This window comes from Schistocerca serialis, chromosome 11, assembly GCF_023864345.2.
Source record: "Schistocerca serialis cubense isolate TAMUIC-IGC-003099 chromosome 11, iqSchSeri2.2, whole genome shotgun sequence".
NCBI classification, from domain to species: domain Eukaryota; kingdom Metazoa; phylum Arthropoda; class Insecta; order Orthoptera; family Acrididae; genus Schistocerca; species Schistocerca serialis.
The window spans coordinates 164,821,868-164,838,503 of NC_064648.1; the positions used below are offsets into that span (position 1 = coordinate 164,821,868).

Consider the following 16,636-nt stretch of genomic DNA (forward strand, 5'->3'; position numbering starts at 1 on the left):
GTTCGCAGTGGTTAATTACAAGTGGCATACAGCAATGGCATCCCGATTTTTCGGTTAACAGTAGCAGCTGCCCGCAGTCCCATCAGAAGCGACTGTTTGTATGTTTACAGCCCGGTAGCCACACCGACGGCGAGTGACGTCATCAGGGCAGGTATGAAACTTTTAGAATGTTTACCGGCGAGGTCAGCTCACCGCCGAGGTAGCCTCAGCTGGACTCCCTAAGCGAAGCGGGTCTTACGAGTGTAGCTGCGCGGGCTAACCGTCTGTTCCTTCACAGAGACATTACGCTTTCTTCTTTCCTTTTGCTTCATTTTGTACTCACTGAGGGTTTTATCACGCATTTGCTCAAAAAGACGTGAGCCTCGTGAGGGAATGAGCAGGCAGAATATCTTTTGTGTGTCCAGAGATTCTGCCGCAAAGTTTCTGGCAGGTGAGAACAGATCAGCGCTTTTTAATGCAAACCCACTCTCCGCCACTCAGTGCCTTCATTGCTGCTTTATCTGCGGCGAGGAACCGTATGTCAACCGCACTTGCATATCGGTCGACAATTTCAGTTCGATTATTTCAAAAATGATCTCAACATTTGATGAGTACTTAGCTATTACATTTGTTTTCTCCCAGCTCCGTAAGCGCTGAACGTTCCCACACAAGTACAAAGGGACAGAAGTACAACTACTGCCTCGGAAGTGTACAGAACAACGAATGGCAGCGCCTCTGCTACTTACCTAGCGAGATACCCTGGGTAAACACGGCTACAGCTAAGAGGAAAATACAGCTCAGAGGCGGATCCCAGAGATTAAAGCGAGAGGAGAGTGGCATGCCGATTACATCATTGGGAATTCCAGCTTTTCAGGCTGCAGTTACTTGACTGTGACGCAGTACTTGGCAGATAGACTGTGATGAGACAGGCCAAGTGTGCGGCGCTCCAGGAGATGAGAGTACAGAATGCCCGGGGTCGTCATTCACGGCCCAGCCTGGACTGGAGATCTGAAGTCGCCAGGAAAGGCTCCCACCGGCTGCCGCTCCAGTCTGGAGCGCCCTGCCGCCTGCAGCCCAGCTGCCTCTCGGCCAGCCTGGAGTCTCCTCTCCAGCCCCGCACTGCCAGCTCTGACACCAACGTGAGACCATAAGTCTTATTCCCAATCTCACCAATCAAACCAGTTAACGATAAGTGTGATTTTGACTTAAATATTACTGTGTGCGCCTAGCCAGGTACATCGCACGTTCCTGTGGTAGCGGTGCTAACTCTGTCAAGCTGGGGCAGAACAGATGGCTGACACGCGACATTAAATTATTTTGTTGAAAGGATGTCGAAAATATCGCAAGCGAGCTGTCTCAAGTACTCAGAAATGTAACAGCTGCGACCAGTGTAACCAATCACGTATTGTATACCGAGTGGCTCCCCGTGAGATGGGCGAGAGTGCAACGTGGCATTCTCCGCTCTGCTCAGGGCGTCGATGCACGGACCGCCCACACCGATGCTGCAGTCAGAACTTGGGCTCATACGGAATGACGGCACAGTGTCCAGTGTTGTACTGTCGGCGCAGCTCTTCCCGCTTCCTCGCCAAGGGCAGCCGCAGCAGTGGCCGCCGTGCTGACAGTCGGCCGACTTGTTGACCTTTTGCTTGTAGAAGTGTGCAGCACACCTCACGCCGAGTCGATTATCGTTGGCTGCAGCTCTCTTAGTGTTTCACTTTCAGTAGCTGCTGGTACTGATGAGCATATGAGTAGCCCGTGGAAGCTCGTGAGTCAGAGTGCAGACCTCGAGGTGACTGAAGAGCGTTTTGCAGATTGGCCACCGTGGTTCTCGACGTGCGACAGCCCGGAGCAGCCGCCCCCCGCGCTCTCAGCTGCGCGGCGCCTGGCAGCCCGCCTCAGGGACTCCGGACTGCCGCCGCCGCCGGCAGGTGGAGCGGCGGAGGGAGGGGGGTGCGCCGGCGCCCTGGCGCAGCTCCGCCGCCTCAAGTGGGACGAAGCCGTGGAACTCTTCGAGGAGCTCGACTGCCGGATCGCCGACGACTGTATCGACTCCTGCTCTGTACCGAGGTATGTAGACCACTCGACGCCATTACTACTGACCGTACAACTAATTCTTTCTCTAAATTTATTCTCAATGCTGTCACTTACTTTTCCTATTTTGCGATACTAACTATCTGTCAATAAGGGCACGTTAGTGAGACCCAAAGAGGAAGCGCGCTAATACCTTCTGCCGCCGCCTCTTCTGTTGACACTTTCCACCGAGCAGTCAATGGAATGTGCCTCGTGGCACACGTCTCTCTCCGCTCTCTGTCTCCGCATGTCGCTACAGCAGACAGTAAATGATCTGATGATGACAGTCACAGACTGAAAGCGGTAACGAACAAAAATAGCTTTTCATCGAGACTGCTTGCCTTACTAAAATTGAATTTATATTCCTATTTCCCAACCGTATTATCAAAAATCAATAAAAGTACAGTGTCGTTTGAGATGACAACAGCTGTAGCTCGATATCGTTGTTAGTTGTAAATTAGTTCAAAAGTGAACAATAAACACTGCAAGTGGCTAAATTAATTACTTTTCGAAAGAAGCAATTATAGAGTCAACACCCAGCACCACCAGATTACAGTAATACTCCACAACATTTGCTGTACATACGTAATTAAAATCTCTAACATGGCAGCAGTCAGCAACAGTAAAATTATGGAACCCATAGGAATCGAACAGCCAACCAGTGGCACGTCAGATGTTTATTCACTCTTTTACCTTGCTTTACTGTTCATTAAGCCATCTGGCTATACGTTAGAATTTATATGGGTCATTTTAGTGTTGACTGAGCTTTATGACCTGTTTTCTCTTTTCACACAATAAGTTTACACACGTTACTACTTCTTCCAAGGAAGAAAGGCTTATATCCGTTTAAACCTAGGTAAGGATTCGAATAAACTTGTCAAGTACAACTAGCTGGTGCATGATTCCCATTCTTTCCATAAATAATTAACTTATAGTAAGACAGTCACATTCAAGCCAACTTTTGCTTCAAGGATCATGAAATGACATCACGGTATTACCGCCTCTACCCTCGAAGACTTCGTCAACTCGGCGGGGAAGAGAGTTCCGGAAGTTTCTTCAGATACGCAGCATCTGCCCGAGGCCTCCCACTGCTGCATCAGATCCCGCAGAGCTACCAGTGTGTGGGGATATCGGCTGCCACGTCTCAGCCGCTGTTCCAGACAGTACCGTACAACGTCTGCGGCTCTGAGACCGGGTTGTCTAGTGTTCGCCTCGAGGTGCTGTAGGGCGCCCGAGTGTTCGTGAAACCGGGAGTGTATGCACGCAGCCCTGGGAACACGACTGTGTGTGTCATCTTCTACAACGCAAGTGTCCAGAGAATCGGGCAACACTTCGTCACCGACAATGTTGAAATAAACGTGCTGCTTCAGGTTCACATTAACCTTGGTGACTGAATCCAAGTCACGGCGACAGAAACACCCCTATGACACCATGCAACCACCAGTGGCTTGAACTGCATCCTCTATAGGCCGTCGGTCCCATCGCCACCTCCATAATTTCAGAAGAGGCGAAATCGCGCGACTCGTGTGACGCACCTCCACCCAGCCACTGTCCGTCTCTGCGTGGTTTGGCCCACTCAAGACGCGCAGCTGTGTGTGTCTGTGTGAACGACGGCCGCCGACTCCAAATGTCGAGTCTGTGCAGCTGCCTTCCGAACGATTGCTAGGCGGCTGGTTCAGATGGAGCTGCTTTGCCGGGCATCGGCAATTTGCGTCTGGTTTGAAAGCGATCGCCAGTCACTTGGAGTGACACTCGTCAACAGCCCTGTCAGCTAGAATCTTTTTACGCCACTGCCTCACATCACTACGAGTGGTTCACCATTCGTTGCAGATACTTGGACAGTCCACATTGGTAGACCAACAGATCGTGTAAGCCAGCAGTCTGGCTTTAGCTGTCGCCGCGGTCGCACGCTCCTCGAGTTTGCTCCGTGAACGTTCAGTGTTTACGCCAGTGTTTTCGTGTTTCGTGACTGTTTATTGGCTATTGGTCTTCGTTCATGTTGTCTTTCTACGTAGTGCTGTTGGGATTTCGGCGTTGTCCGAAATTTCTTCGCTGCAGAACACCGTGGCAAACTCCGTGAGAAAAAACACCGTGATTTTCACCTTCGACAAGTACACCCGTCGAGTACAGCCCTCTGCACTGGAAATACACGACTAGATTACCGAGGTATTTGGGCTTCATCCTGAATCTGCTCATACCATGCAGCTAGACTCTGATGAATACTGCATGTTTGTAAAGTTTAACGATTCCGTGAGTGTAGACCGCTTTCTGGAAAAATTTGGTTATGAAACGGAATTTATATACCGTGATATACTAAAAGTACTGTAAAACTCAGGAATTCCGAGTCTGTAATTAGAAATGTTAGGGTTTTGAATATTCCCATAGAAGTAGACAACTCGAAAATTAAAAATGTCCATTCAAAATGTGGGGTTGTCAGGCAAATAGTCAACGAAAGGTGGGCTTCGCATTTCAAGCTGCAGTGCTTTAACGGCATTCGCTCCGTGGAGATGGAAGTGAAGGCAAACATTCCCTCCCACATCTTTGTTGACGGGCACAAGGCGCATGTTATTTACTCAGGGCAAACCCCTACATGTCATGTATGTAACGAGTCAGGACTGCCCTCGCCGTGTTTTTGTGCTAACAAATAACCTTACGCAACGCCGGAAATTAACACTCAACGATTTGTTGCCAGCCAGTAATACAACAGAGGCGGCGGCTGTCGTGGATCCTGTTACTACCTCTGAAAATGTTGCACTTAATGTTAATGACTTTCCGCCTTCAAAACCTGCATTATCTGCTGAAATTCCGTCCCGTGACAGCGAGACTCCCACTAAAAAGCGTCCTCTAGAGGACACTGAAAAAAATGTTGATGAGGACTCTTCCTGTGAAACACCCGTTGCCAGGAAGCCGAAGCCAAGTCCTGTTGGAAGTGGTAAAAGGAGATGAAATGCAGGTCGATTTGGCTCCCACTTCCGCACAAGGAATTATACCGCCACGAGCAGATAGTGACGCAGCTGGTAGTGACCTTTCACGGAAATGTGACCCTGAGCCTGAGGTCACAGCTGCAATAACCGCATCGAGTGCACAGCCCATACAGTGCGAACAGTACGAGGAAGTACCAAGTAAACAACCTGCTGGCTCCGAAGCGCAACACCGCACCGAAGGAGGAAATAAACAAGCATCACCGCCTCGCCAGCAAGACAACGCAACTGACAACACCCCGGAGCCAAATATTGACGACTCGCAAGCCACAGCCGTTGCGCAAGACGGCCACCGTCGGAGGCTGCGACCGAAACAAGGTCTTGCTGTCACGCGTCATCGAGCGAAAGCCGCACCAGAGAAGAAAGACGTCAAGAAAAAGAATATTAAATATGAAGTCATCAGGGCCAACACTGACGAGGAGAAAGAGAAAGACCACAGTGACTTATAGCAATGCATTGTCAGGATTTCAGGATAATTTTCTTTTCAAGCACTTTGTTTAAAAGCAGTAAAATTTTTCTATGAAGTTAGTGCATTTAATGGGCACACAGCTTGTAAGGATCGTGACTTGGAGAGAAGGTCGTTGCTGCTATAATCATACCGATCCTCATCCCAAATAGCTTCTTCTGGTATGTCTGTGATGCAAGTTTATAGCACTACTACTATTAACATTAATAAAATACAGTCGCCCTTCAAATTGGCATGATCAGAAGAATTCTTGTACTAGTCTGGGACAGATATCGCGTTGCTACAAGAAGTTGCGATGACGGCATTTCGGATCCCAGGCTTTTTTGGAATTGTTAGTGTTTCTACGGAAGCCATATCGGTACAGCCGTTCTTATAAGGGAAGGCATTCCGGTGACTGAAATCGAACGACTAGAATCAGGAAGAGCCGTAGGCATAAAAATTTTCGATATGACCGTGCTTAACCTTTACGCCCCATCAGGAAATTCCCATAAATTGGATGGTGCGATGTTTTTTCAAGATGAACTAATTTATTTATTGAGGAAAAATCCGTGTTCTCTTATATTAGGTGGACATATTAACTGTGTTTTAAACCAGAAAGATCAACAACCCAATTTCAACTACTCGCCACAGTTAAAAAAGTTAGTAAGTGATCTACAACTCAAAGATGTATAGGAACTTCAGCCCCGACATCAGTCGACTCCACGTATATAACCAGCCACTCCCGCAGCAGACTAGATAGAATTTACGTGTCACCAAATTTGCAAAATTTTTTATTAAACGTTGAAACTGTTCCCGTGTATTTTAGCGATCACAGTACACTTTTAACTTGCTTTAATTTAAGTGTACAGCCAACCCGTCGATTCAGAGGGCAATGGAATTTGAGTATGTCTGTTTTAACTGACGAAGAACTGGAACAGAAAATAAGAGTAGCGTGGACTATGTGCCTCCGCACAGCAGACAATCACCCAACAGTGACTGGTGGGCTAGGAGGGCTAAACCAAGGCTGCTGAAAGTTGTCGTGCAGTATAGTGTAGCGAGGCGCAGGGAGTTGAGGAATACAATGGAGTTTTATTATAAAGTTTTAAGAGACTTTTATCAAGAGGCAAATGATGACGTAATTCGTCTGAATGATATCAAAAAACAAAAGCCAAGTTATTAAGCATTAAACAGCAGCAGATGGAGGGACTAAAAATTAAATAGAAAGCCACATCAGCAGCAGCTGGTGAAACTGCTTCTCTGTATCACTTGGTGCGGCATGCTGAAAACAGACGTCAAGCTTTTATTGATGAAGTCCAGACGCACACTGGTACAAGGTTCACATGCCAGAAAGAAATACTGGACCAAGTCCACAGGTACTATGACAACTTATATGCCCCTACCACAGTGGACGATGCAGCTCTCGAGGACTTTCTCACTATTTTAGGTCCACAGTTGTCGGGAACAGAAAACGCTGACATCCTGTCACCTATTACTAAAGATGAAGTGCATGAGGCAGTGCGTAACTCACCTCTCAAAAAATCTCCGGGACTTGGTGGCCTCCCTGTGGATTTTTATGCCCGCTACTGGTCTGTAATTGGGGACAAGATCACTTCCATGGCGAATGTGGTCCTGACCGGAAAAGCGGTCCCTGCAGAGTTTAAGGAAAGTAAAATAGTACTGATTCCTAAGAGTAAAGGCAAAACCAACTTAAACAATTTTCGGCCGCTTTCGCTACTAAATTCAAATTACAAAATAATTTCGCGTATTATCAACAAAAGATTCCCTGCCTTTTCCAACAAAATATTGAGTCATCATTAATCTTGTTCTCCAACCAGAACGATATTCGAAAGTCTATCTGCATACAGAGATGTCATTGCAATTAAGTCAGTGGTAAGTATAAAATGTGCTTTAATCTTTATAGATTTCAACAAAGCTTTTGACCGCGTTAGTCATAGATACCTCTTTGCGACGCTGTCAAGAATGGCTTTCCACCCTCAGATTGTCAACATGCTAAGAAATATTGCAACAGGTATAAATGCGAAAATAGCAATCAATGGCCAAACATCTAAACCCATACAGATAAGGCGAGGGGTTCCACAGGGCAGTCCCTTATCTATGTTTTTATTTTCCGTACGTTTAGAGTCCTTTCTCCACGCAAGACTAACAGGCATAACATTGAGTGGTGAGAAAACCGTCATACGAGCTTATGCTGATGACGTGGGTGTTGTAATAAGGAATAAGGAGGAGACAGTTACACTGGAAAGAGAAATCCAAAAGTATTGTCTAGCGTCGGCAGCGACAACCAATGAAAACAAAAGTAAAATATTGAATCTGCGGGGCCTAGATCACCTCCGACTGGCATGGGCAAAACAAGACAACAAACACAAAACTTTGGGAATAACCTTAATGGCATGTCCGATGAGGATGGCTGCTTTTAACTGGACGGAAGCTAGGAGGAAAGTTCATGGTGCTGTAATGGAGAACATCCATCGAACTGTGGACCAGGTGCGAAAAGTCAGATTCATAAACTCCTGCATTTGTCTAAAACGTATTTCACTGCACAGGTATTTCCAATCCCCAAACTAGTATCGAAAGGGATCATGTCCACTGTTACCAATTATTTATGGCGAGGAGATATATTCAGGCTCGGTGCGACTACCGTTATACTTGATGTCAGAAACGGGGGCCTCGGTTTGATGGACATTCGAAATAAAGCGTCTGCTCTGTTCCTCAAACGGACTTTCCATGTACTCCGAGAACTTACACAATGTATAACCGCAAAGCTCTTTGAGGCTGTGACACCCCATAGCCTGCAAGCACCGATTGATGTGCGAAGGATTAATGCCCGTCTGCAGTATGTGAGGAACTTTTTCCTCGAAGCAAGTTACCTTAGTGACGAAATCAGAAGCAACAAACGTACCACAGCGCGCGACATCATACTTGAAAGGAAGTTAAATGAGGGCAGAAACAAAACTGAAAAGAAATTCCCTAATTGTGACTGGAAAGCTGTATGGCGGAACATCAACTATGCCGGGCTATCTGCAGACGCTATTTCCGCATGGTACAAAACAGTTAACAATGTCATCAGCACCAACGAGAGACTATATGGGATCTGTTTAAACCAGACACACCTTTGTGGAAAACGCAATCTGGCGGATACACTCATCCACAGATTCACCTGTGGCGGCAGTGTGAATAACTGGAATTGGGTCAGGCAACAAATCGCCTTTGTCGCCAGATCCTCGGCCGAATATATAACGCAATCGCTCCTCCTGAGACCAGACATGACATACGTTCCGAAATTAAAAACCAACGCCATTAGCTGCTTACCGGGAAAATATGTTAGTTATGTCATCAACAAACTTGGGTCGGACAACATGAAGTGTGAATACGCAGAAATCAGCACGTATCGCAACCACAAGAAGCACTACGGCAACATGCTGGAGATCATTTTTGAAAGAATGGGTGTCGGTTAAATATGTGGAACCACTACAACACCTTGGACGAGAACGAACAGAAGAAAATTAAAAGTCAGTTGTGTTATTATTATTTACTATTACCTTGCTTCCGAATCTTCTATGTTACACGAAGAGTTTTCTCAAAACATTTTGTTCAGAATTACTCGTGTTCGACTTCCAAAGTATTTGTGTGATTCAAGAAAAATTGTTAAGTTTTTATAAGTGTTCAGTTCCTACTCAGAGAAGAGGTTTCTTTGTGTTTCTTACATCGGAGAATGGGAATTTTGCGTTAAGATTTCTGCACACTTAGTGCTATGACCCAACTGGGGACGTGAGAAAAGGGGTGGGAGGGGTTTGGCCCTCGACGCACCGGCAGTGCCGTGAAGAGACCCCACTGCTAGTGCGGCGTGTACCACGACCTGTGACCTTCCTTAAAAAAAAAAAGAAGTAGTTAGCGCGCGGGAATAGGATACGGAAGCTCATGGGTTCGCGCGTGGGTGGATGCGAAAAATTCTTTTCCTCTTCATGAAAAAAGAAAATAAAAAAAGTTGGTAGAGCTCTTGCCCGCAAAAGGAAAAAGTCTTGAGTTCGAGTCTCGGTCCGGCACACAGTTTTAATCTGCCAGGAAGTTTCATACCAGCGCACACTCCGCTGTAGAGAGAAAATTTCATTCTAGAAAGAATATATTGTTACAATGGGAAACGTATAATTTTAGAATTGTACATTTGCATTCAAAACGCTCTCAGAAAGATGTATGCGTTAATGGCACAAGCTGTTGCTGATGTCCCTGTCTGCTATTTCCAGTTTGGTTGGTATCTCGGTATTGCAGATGACGTCCATGTGTTACTATGGTTTACATGTCTGTTATAACGTTCTGAGCAAAAATAACACATTCCCAAAAATATGCGTATCCCAATGCGATAGTTTACTCTGCAAAAGAATAAAGGAAACCCGCTGGTGATAATGTAATATGGCCGAAATACGTATCGGTAAGAAGAGAAGAAACCGTGTTTGTTCAAGGTTGAATCTTTTCAAATTTTTGTTCTTAAATCAAAGACGAGATAAAAAGTGAGATTTCATGTCGAGAAATCACCTCAAGATGAATACCTACTCACAACATTCCAAGAAGTTGTATGAAACGAAGAACCTGAGGATACAAGACGGATGCCTGGCTGTCGCTCTCGTAGGGCCGGCATGTAGTATCTGAACTATCGTTGTCGGAGTTGGTTTGCTGTCGATTGTGATAAGCGTAACTGTACCACTGAACTGTTCACTGTAACACACTCTCTGCTCTACCTTCCTAAAGAATCCGACTCCCGTTATACTGTTTTCTGCTACTGTTGATATTACCATAATAGCAGGCCAAAATACGACAGTCCCGCCCCGCAGCAGAACCCGTGGATAGAGAGAGACCTGCACCGGTGCCTGGTCACCTACACAGCCTTGTACGACGATCCCCAGTCGACGTTCGAAACCTGTACTCGCCGGTGAACACAAGCCCACTCCACTGATCCAGGTTCCGTTTCACGTGTCCCCTTAGGCAATCACTTCGCACTCCTAGGTCCCAGGTAGTTGTTTATTGTTGTTCGTAGTGGTCGCCTAGTGACCACATTCATCTAGTGGAACTGGCTACTTACTGACTGTGTCAACGAGCCTCCGAGTCGACACCAAACTGAGGGAGTACTTTTACAGATAGAGGCTCCAGCAAAACACAAGTGGAACTGAGCCCGCAGAGTTCTACCTCCATGATACAGAGGCACACAGGCAGTCACATGAGCCCCCGGATAGGACCAAAATTTCCTGCAGCTATTTCCTTAATTACCTTGGTGTCTCCCTCTTCCTGTCACTGTCATTTATGCAGCACTGCGCGGACCTGTGAAAGTCGTTTGGTTCTATTCTAAATCAACTGCACTACATTCCTGCAAAAAAACTGGGGAGCAAATATAGACAAACAAAACAACGCTGCAATTTCTGTTGGTTATTGAGCTGTCGCATATTGTGCTAAAGCGTTAAGGAGCCATGTTGACTCTTAATGACATTGCTACAACAGCTCCCACTTAGTGGTTGCATGTTCTGTCCAATTTTGTCCCTGCTAATCTCACAATCAAGGATGCCAAGGTGCTAATTCCTAAGACAGAGTGCTATAAGAATTCAGTCCAACTGAGTAAGGTAGTGCAGTATGGTCTTTCTTGTCACGAAAGATCAAGATTCAACCTCATCCAAATGGCACAAGAGAGACATGGCAACGTCCTGAAAACGTGGTATTACAGTGGAGGTGCTGCTCGTGACTATGGCGCCCAGGAGCAGACGGTGAGCCATGTTGTGGGGGAGCGGCCACTCCATGCCTTTGAAGGCCGTCTGCCGTGCTTGTCCAATCATAGTTCTGGCTGCATGTTTGTATGTGAATTCTTGTATTTCATCAGAAATGATCAGTTCGCCATAATATGTTAGCAGACTCGATACCAGTCGTAATGTACGCAACAATTCCTGTCTAACACCTCGATTCGTCTCTAATGGGCTGGCGACCTCTATCAATGGGAAACGTAAAAGCTGGAGAAGGGCAAGTTCAGTTTAGTTTTCACTATTCTAGTCTACAAAATACAGTCAAGTTTCAGAATATCATCTGTCACATAAGCTGACTCCATTTTATTTTGAAAGGTTGAACAACATGGAATGGAACGTGACAGCGCTGCAAGCGGCTGATCTGAGGCATCATATCCTGTCCCAGTCAGCGCGTGCTGTTCGGCGCATCGCAAGAGCCACGGCCGGCAGGATGAGATGTGGGAGGTGGCGTCGTGTTCAGTTTGAGTGGAGGAATAAACCTGGTGAGTATATTATTTGGAAGTTCGTTACTGTTAAATAAAGTGTAATGTGCTCATTTAGGTATTCTATAAAAACTCTCGTCGATGCTTATGAACACATGATGATGGAGTTGCACCACATTTGAAAATTCAGTCCTAATAACAGTGCACAGAAATAAAAACATAAGAACTAAATAATAATCACACTGAAGAAAAGAAACAGTTGTCTAACCACAACCGATTGCATCTAACAAGAGAAGATGACCAACCTGGCCTCACATACAAAACGCACACTTGCAAGGTGTGAGCCCCAGCTGTGTATGTCGCGCGGAGATTTGGGCCACGATTATGACTGTATGCAGTTAAGACCTTCTGACCACATAGGTTTTTAACGCTCGTGTACCACTTGTTTCTGGCACGCTCCGCTGCGTTCGCCCATTGTCGGAGCTCGAACTACTGTACGGTACGGTGAGTAAGAGGTTCGCGTTTATAGTGCCGGTGAACCGACAAGCGACAGTGTGGCACGTCCAGGAGCAGTATACAGTGACGGTCAAATTGCCACGTTTAAACGTCAAAGCTCGCGACAGTTGTGACCGGTAAGCGTCGTTATATGTGGCTATTCGACTAACTCTTACACGAGGCAAAAGAAACTCTATGAGCGTTTCTTTGTGCTACTATTTGTACCTTGCGATTTAGTTGCGGCAGTCATAGAGAAGACCCGTTAAATGGAGAGAAGAATAGTTGATTGACGCTAGACTATTCTTTATGAGAGGATGGTGGTGACAATGATGACGAAACCCTTTCACCACGATCATTGTCGTCAAACAACTTCATTGGCACAACGCGACGGAGACGTAAAATCACCAACTGACTGTTTAGGAAGCTTGCTTTGAAGAAGTAATATTGTCAGATTTCACCTTGCCTTTGTAACAGATATCTGTGTGTGTGTGTGTGTGTGTGTGTGTGTGTGTGTGTGTGCGTGTGTTTTATAAAAAACTGCTGCAGAATATGTCCTAAAATATTGCTTAACAGTGTTGACCATATATGCGCATGGCATTGAAATATTATCTGCTCATATTGCTTACCCGTTTCTCATGTTAAATAACATGTGTTATACTTGAAGAACAAAGTTTCGAAACACATGGGGCAGACGTGACCGGCTCCACGCACGTCTTCCCACACTTGCGACGTGAAGCGGGTCTGAGGGCTCTGGACGTCACCCCGCTGCACAGTGCTCTGCACTCGTGCATCAGGCAGCTGCAGTGGGGCGCAGCCAGTGGCAGGCAACCTGCACCTACAGAACTGTAAAAACTCTGCATTCAAGACGTCTAAAATGAGTATTATCTTAAGTATGGCCATTTATTTTAAGAGAGGGCGGGTGTTTGGCATCTAGGGTTGAGATCTCGCAAGTGTACGTTTTTCTCCTTACAACACAAGGTCCAGTTAGTTATGTTTATGTGGAAGGTTACAAGTAGTAAACATGAAGGTTGAGGACAGATTTCATTCGATGTCAGATAAGGAGAGATCATGCTGACACAGGAGTAGAGCACACCGCCTCTAGCCTCGACAAGGGCCTGAGTTGGCCGACACAGAGAGTCCACGAGTCTCTCCAGTTGTGTCGTGTTCAGCTGACGTCACTCAACAGGTCCCGTAGAGCCGCCAGACCGCAGGGACGTTGAGACCGCCGCTGCCCACACGCTGGTCGCAGACATTTGCTGTGAGGCTGAGACCGGATGGCTTAGCGGGCATGTCGGGATGCGGCAGGGCGGCTGAGTGTTCGGCCGTCCAGCCAGGAGCGTGTCCACGTGGCCCTGTGAACACGGCTGCTGTCTTGGGAGCGTCCCCAGGGCACTCAGCATGAAGGTAGCGCACAGGTCCCGATTAAAAAATCACTATGCGATGTGATGCGATATAGACTGCTCGCTCACTAAACTTCAGCACAGATCTCTGACACGTGACGTTTTAAGACTCCCGTTCATTGTCGTTGCGATAAAAGTGACAGTGCAGGAAGGTACTGTAACTTTTCCGAAATTTTTAGACCTTTAACGCCATAGCTACAGAGCGTACGGGGATCCACTACACGATGCCAACCCCAGCAGAACAGACACTAAGAGTCGCAAGAAACGACAGAGCCCGTGTCCTTAGCAATAGTGTAAAGTGCGTTATAAAAAGTAGCGGAATTTTCACATTGTGTACATTTACTTACTTCTTTATGCGTTTATTCCACCTGATAAAATTAAGGCATTCGTGCACTCTCTTACATATAACCTGACATCTCAATGAGTCAACATTACGGCATGCGAAGTACACAAGCAGCAGACGGTAGTGATAACTATACTACTTCTGCTAATAACAACAACAACAACAATGGAGACACATAAGAACACACGTTTCTCTTGATGCGACATCCACATCTGTTGATACACATCCCAGTGATAAAATCAGCTGCTGATGTACAATTTTGCAACTGTAGCAGGTATTATCACTGATGACAGAAATTAATGTATGGGGTTTCATAAATTCCACATGTTGTGCTTTATATCAGAATACACATACTACGAAATTGTAGCTCTGCATCTTTAAGTTGACTTAGATGTAAAGCAGTGTAACTGTTTCAAACTGTGGATGCATTACTTTTACATGTTTGATCGCCTTTCTTTTAACAAATTACATAATGATAAATATATCAAAACTTTACGTACTGCAATTACATGACATTATTGCTTCAGTACAAACAGTCATGATTGCACACGACGTTTGGCCTTGGAGCGGAGTGGAAGAGGGGGGAGTCCCTTTCTCTCTCCCTCTGTCGCTCTTTGCTTTAACTCGCAACCGTCGGTAGCTATAGAAAACTCTCGCTTCCCCACGGGAGGTATGCTTCGAAAAGGATGGAGGCACAGGAAAGTTCCATGTGAGGTTACGTCCTGGTGAGGCTCTTGTTAATACTCGTACATCTGTATTTATGGGAAGAATTGTCCGATTATCTATGTCTAGAAGTCGAAATCTATCGTTTTCTAAATCCTGCTCTTCGATTGTGTGGCACACCTAGGGCCAGACATAAGCTCAGATGTCAGTTGAATTGCGATGAAGAGTGGATTGAAGTTTAAGAGAATGGTCTGGAAGAACAAAATGCGGAAAGGAGTGGGACACTAAAGTGCAAAGCAATCACGAACTTCATTTGAATTTCTCTTGGGCTGTAGATATTACGTTGATGAATACCACACAGGCAGTTCATTTGAACAGAAATGGACACCTATGAAAAGGGCATCGTAGAAATTGGACAAACAAAGATAGATATAAGGAGCTAACGGAAAAGAAACCTTGGGAAACAGAAAAAAACACAGCAATTGATCAGCAAATCATTGGCGAAAGTGTCAACCAAGAATTATTGAAGTTGGCGTCTAGAATATACGAGAATGGCGCTATAGCATTAGATACAACCCTGAAGATATAAGCAGATACTTGCGAGGCCTACCGCACAATGAGCATAACACCTCATGTATGGAATTTGTTGACAGGAATAATATATACAGAGGAATGGAAAAGATAATAGAGGATATGATAGATGACGATCATTTTCACTGTCAGAAGGCTAATAGCACAAGAGGGCGGCACGTCTGACATTGTAACTGATGCGGGAAGCAAAACTTGGAAAATAAAATGGACACATTCATAGGCCCTGAAAGGAAAAGCATCCGGAAATGTAAAATTTTGCAAAATGTTCGGAATATTGAGAAAAATAAGAGTAAGTTGCAAAGAAAGACGGGTAATACGTACAAGAACCAAGAGGAAACAATAAGGTTGCATGACCAAGAACAAAATACTGTCCCATCTTCCTACCAAAGCGTTTGGTATGTTCCATTCTTCACCGATTCTGCTGAGAACCTCATCATTTTTTCTTTTATGAGTCCATCTAATTTTCTACATTCTTCTCTAGCACCACATCTCAAACGCTTCGATTCTCTTCCGTCCCGGTTTTCCCACTGTCCATGTTTCACTTTCATAGAATACTGTGCTCAAAACTTAAGGGGTAGATTTTGGGAAAGTCGCCCAGAACTGTGGGTCAGGGGAAACTTACTGTACGAGATGAGAAGGGAAGACTAATTGTTGAGGACTGCATCGGACGAGATTTGAAAACCTAAGGGCTTAAGACAAGGTGATATGCACGACAGAGATTACTGCTAAAACATTGATCACAAGTTATTAAGAGTGAGAAGGTAAGCACATTGTACATAACAGAGGTGGGATGGGGCGGTGAAAAATAGATGGGAATGACATTGAAAGATGCAGGAAACTGAAACGGAGTGAATCAAAGAGTAGTTACAGTGATAAAAAGCTGGATGGCGAGAACCAAGAACACGTTGTAGAGTTAGTTCTCATCTACGGAGTCTTGAGATACTGGTGTCTGGGGGAGAAATCCAGGTGGTGAAACAGGCGCTGGTGTCACGAATGTCACGTCGTAGACCATGCTCTGCAACAGGATATTGTGAGTTACCAGTATATACCCTCAGCCTATGCCCATTCATCCTAATTGATAATGTGATGGTAGTCATGCCTATGTTGAAGGCTAAACAGTGTTTACACAGTAGCTGGAATATGACTTGTATCTTTTCGCAGCTGGCTCTCCCTTTGATAGAATATGTTTTGCCAGTTACAGGGCTATTATAGGAGGACACACTCTTGTTAACTCGAGATCAATGTTTTAGCAGTAACCTCTGTCTTGTATATTAACCTATCTTACACCTTTAAGCTCCCTGGATGCGGTCCCCAACATTCCTTCTCATCTTGTGCGGTAAGTCTCCTCTGACCCGCGGTTCTGGGTGACTTTCCCAAAATCTACCACTTTTCCCCCTTTTCCTAGACCTGTCCAGTCCTTTTCCTTAACCCTTCTTCCTTCCGTTT

At 45.6% G+C, this 16,636-nt stretch overlaps 1 protein-coding gene across 2 annotated transcripts in view; it reads left to right on the forward strand.

Moving 5' to 3' along the window:
• Positions 1 to 11,612: 11,612 nt before the first annotated feature.
• The window catches only part of LOC126426846 (uncharacterized), a 268,198-nt gene continuing 263,174 nt past the window's right edge, over positions 11,613 to 16,636 (forward strand). For both annotated transcript variants that reach the window (XM_050088865.1, XM_050088864.1), the window contains exon 1: positions 11,613 to 11,758. In XM_050088865.1, the coding sequence (XP_049944822.1) occupies positions 11,707 to 11,758 (52 nt within the window). In that variant the 5' untranslated portion in view covers positions 11,613 to 11,706. The remainder of the gene's footprint in view (positions 11,759 to 16,636) is intronic.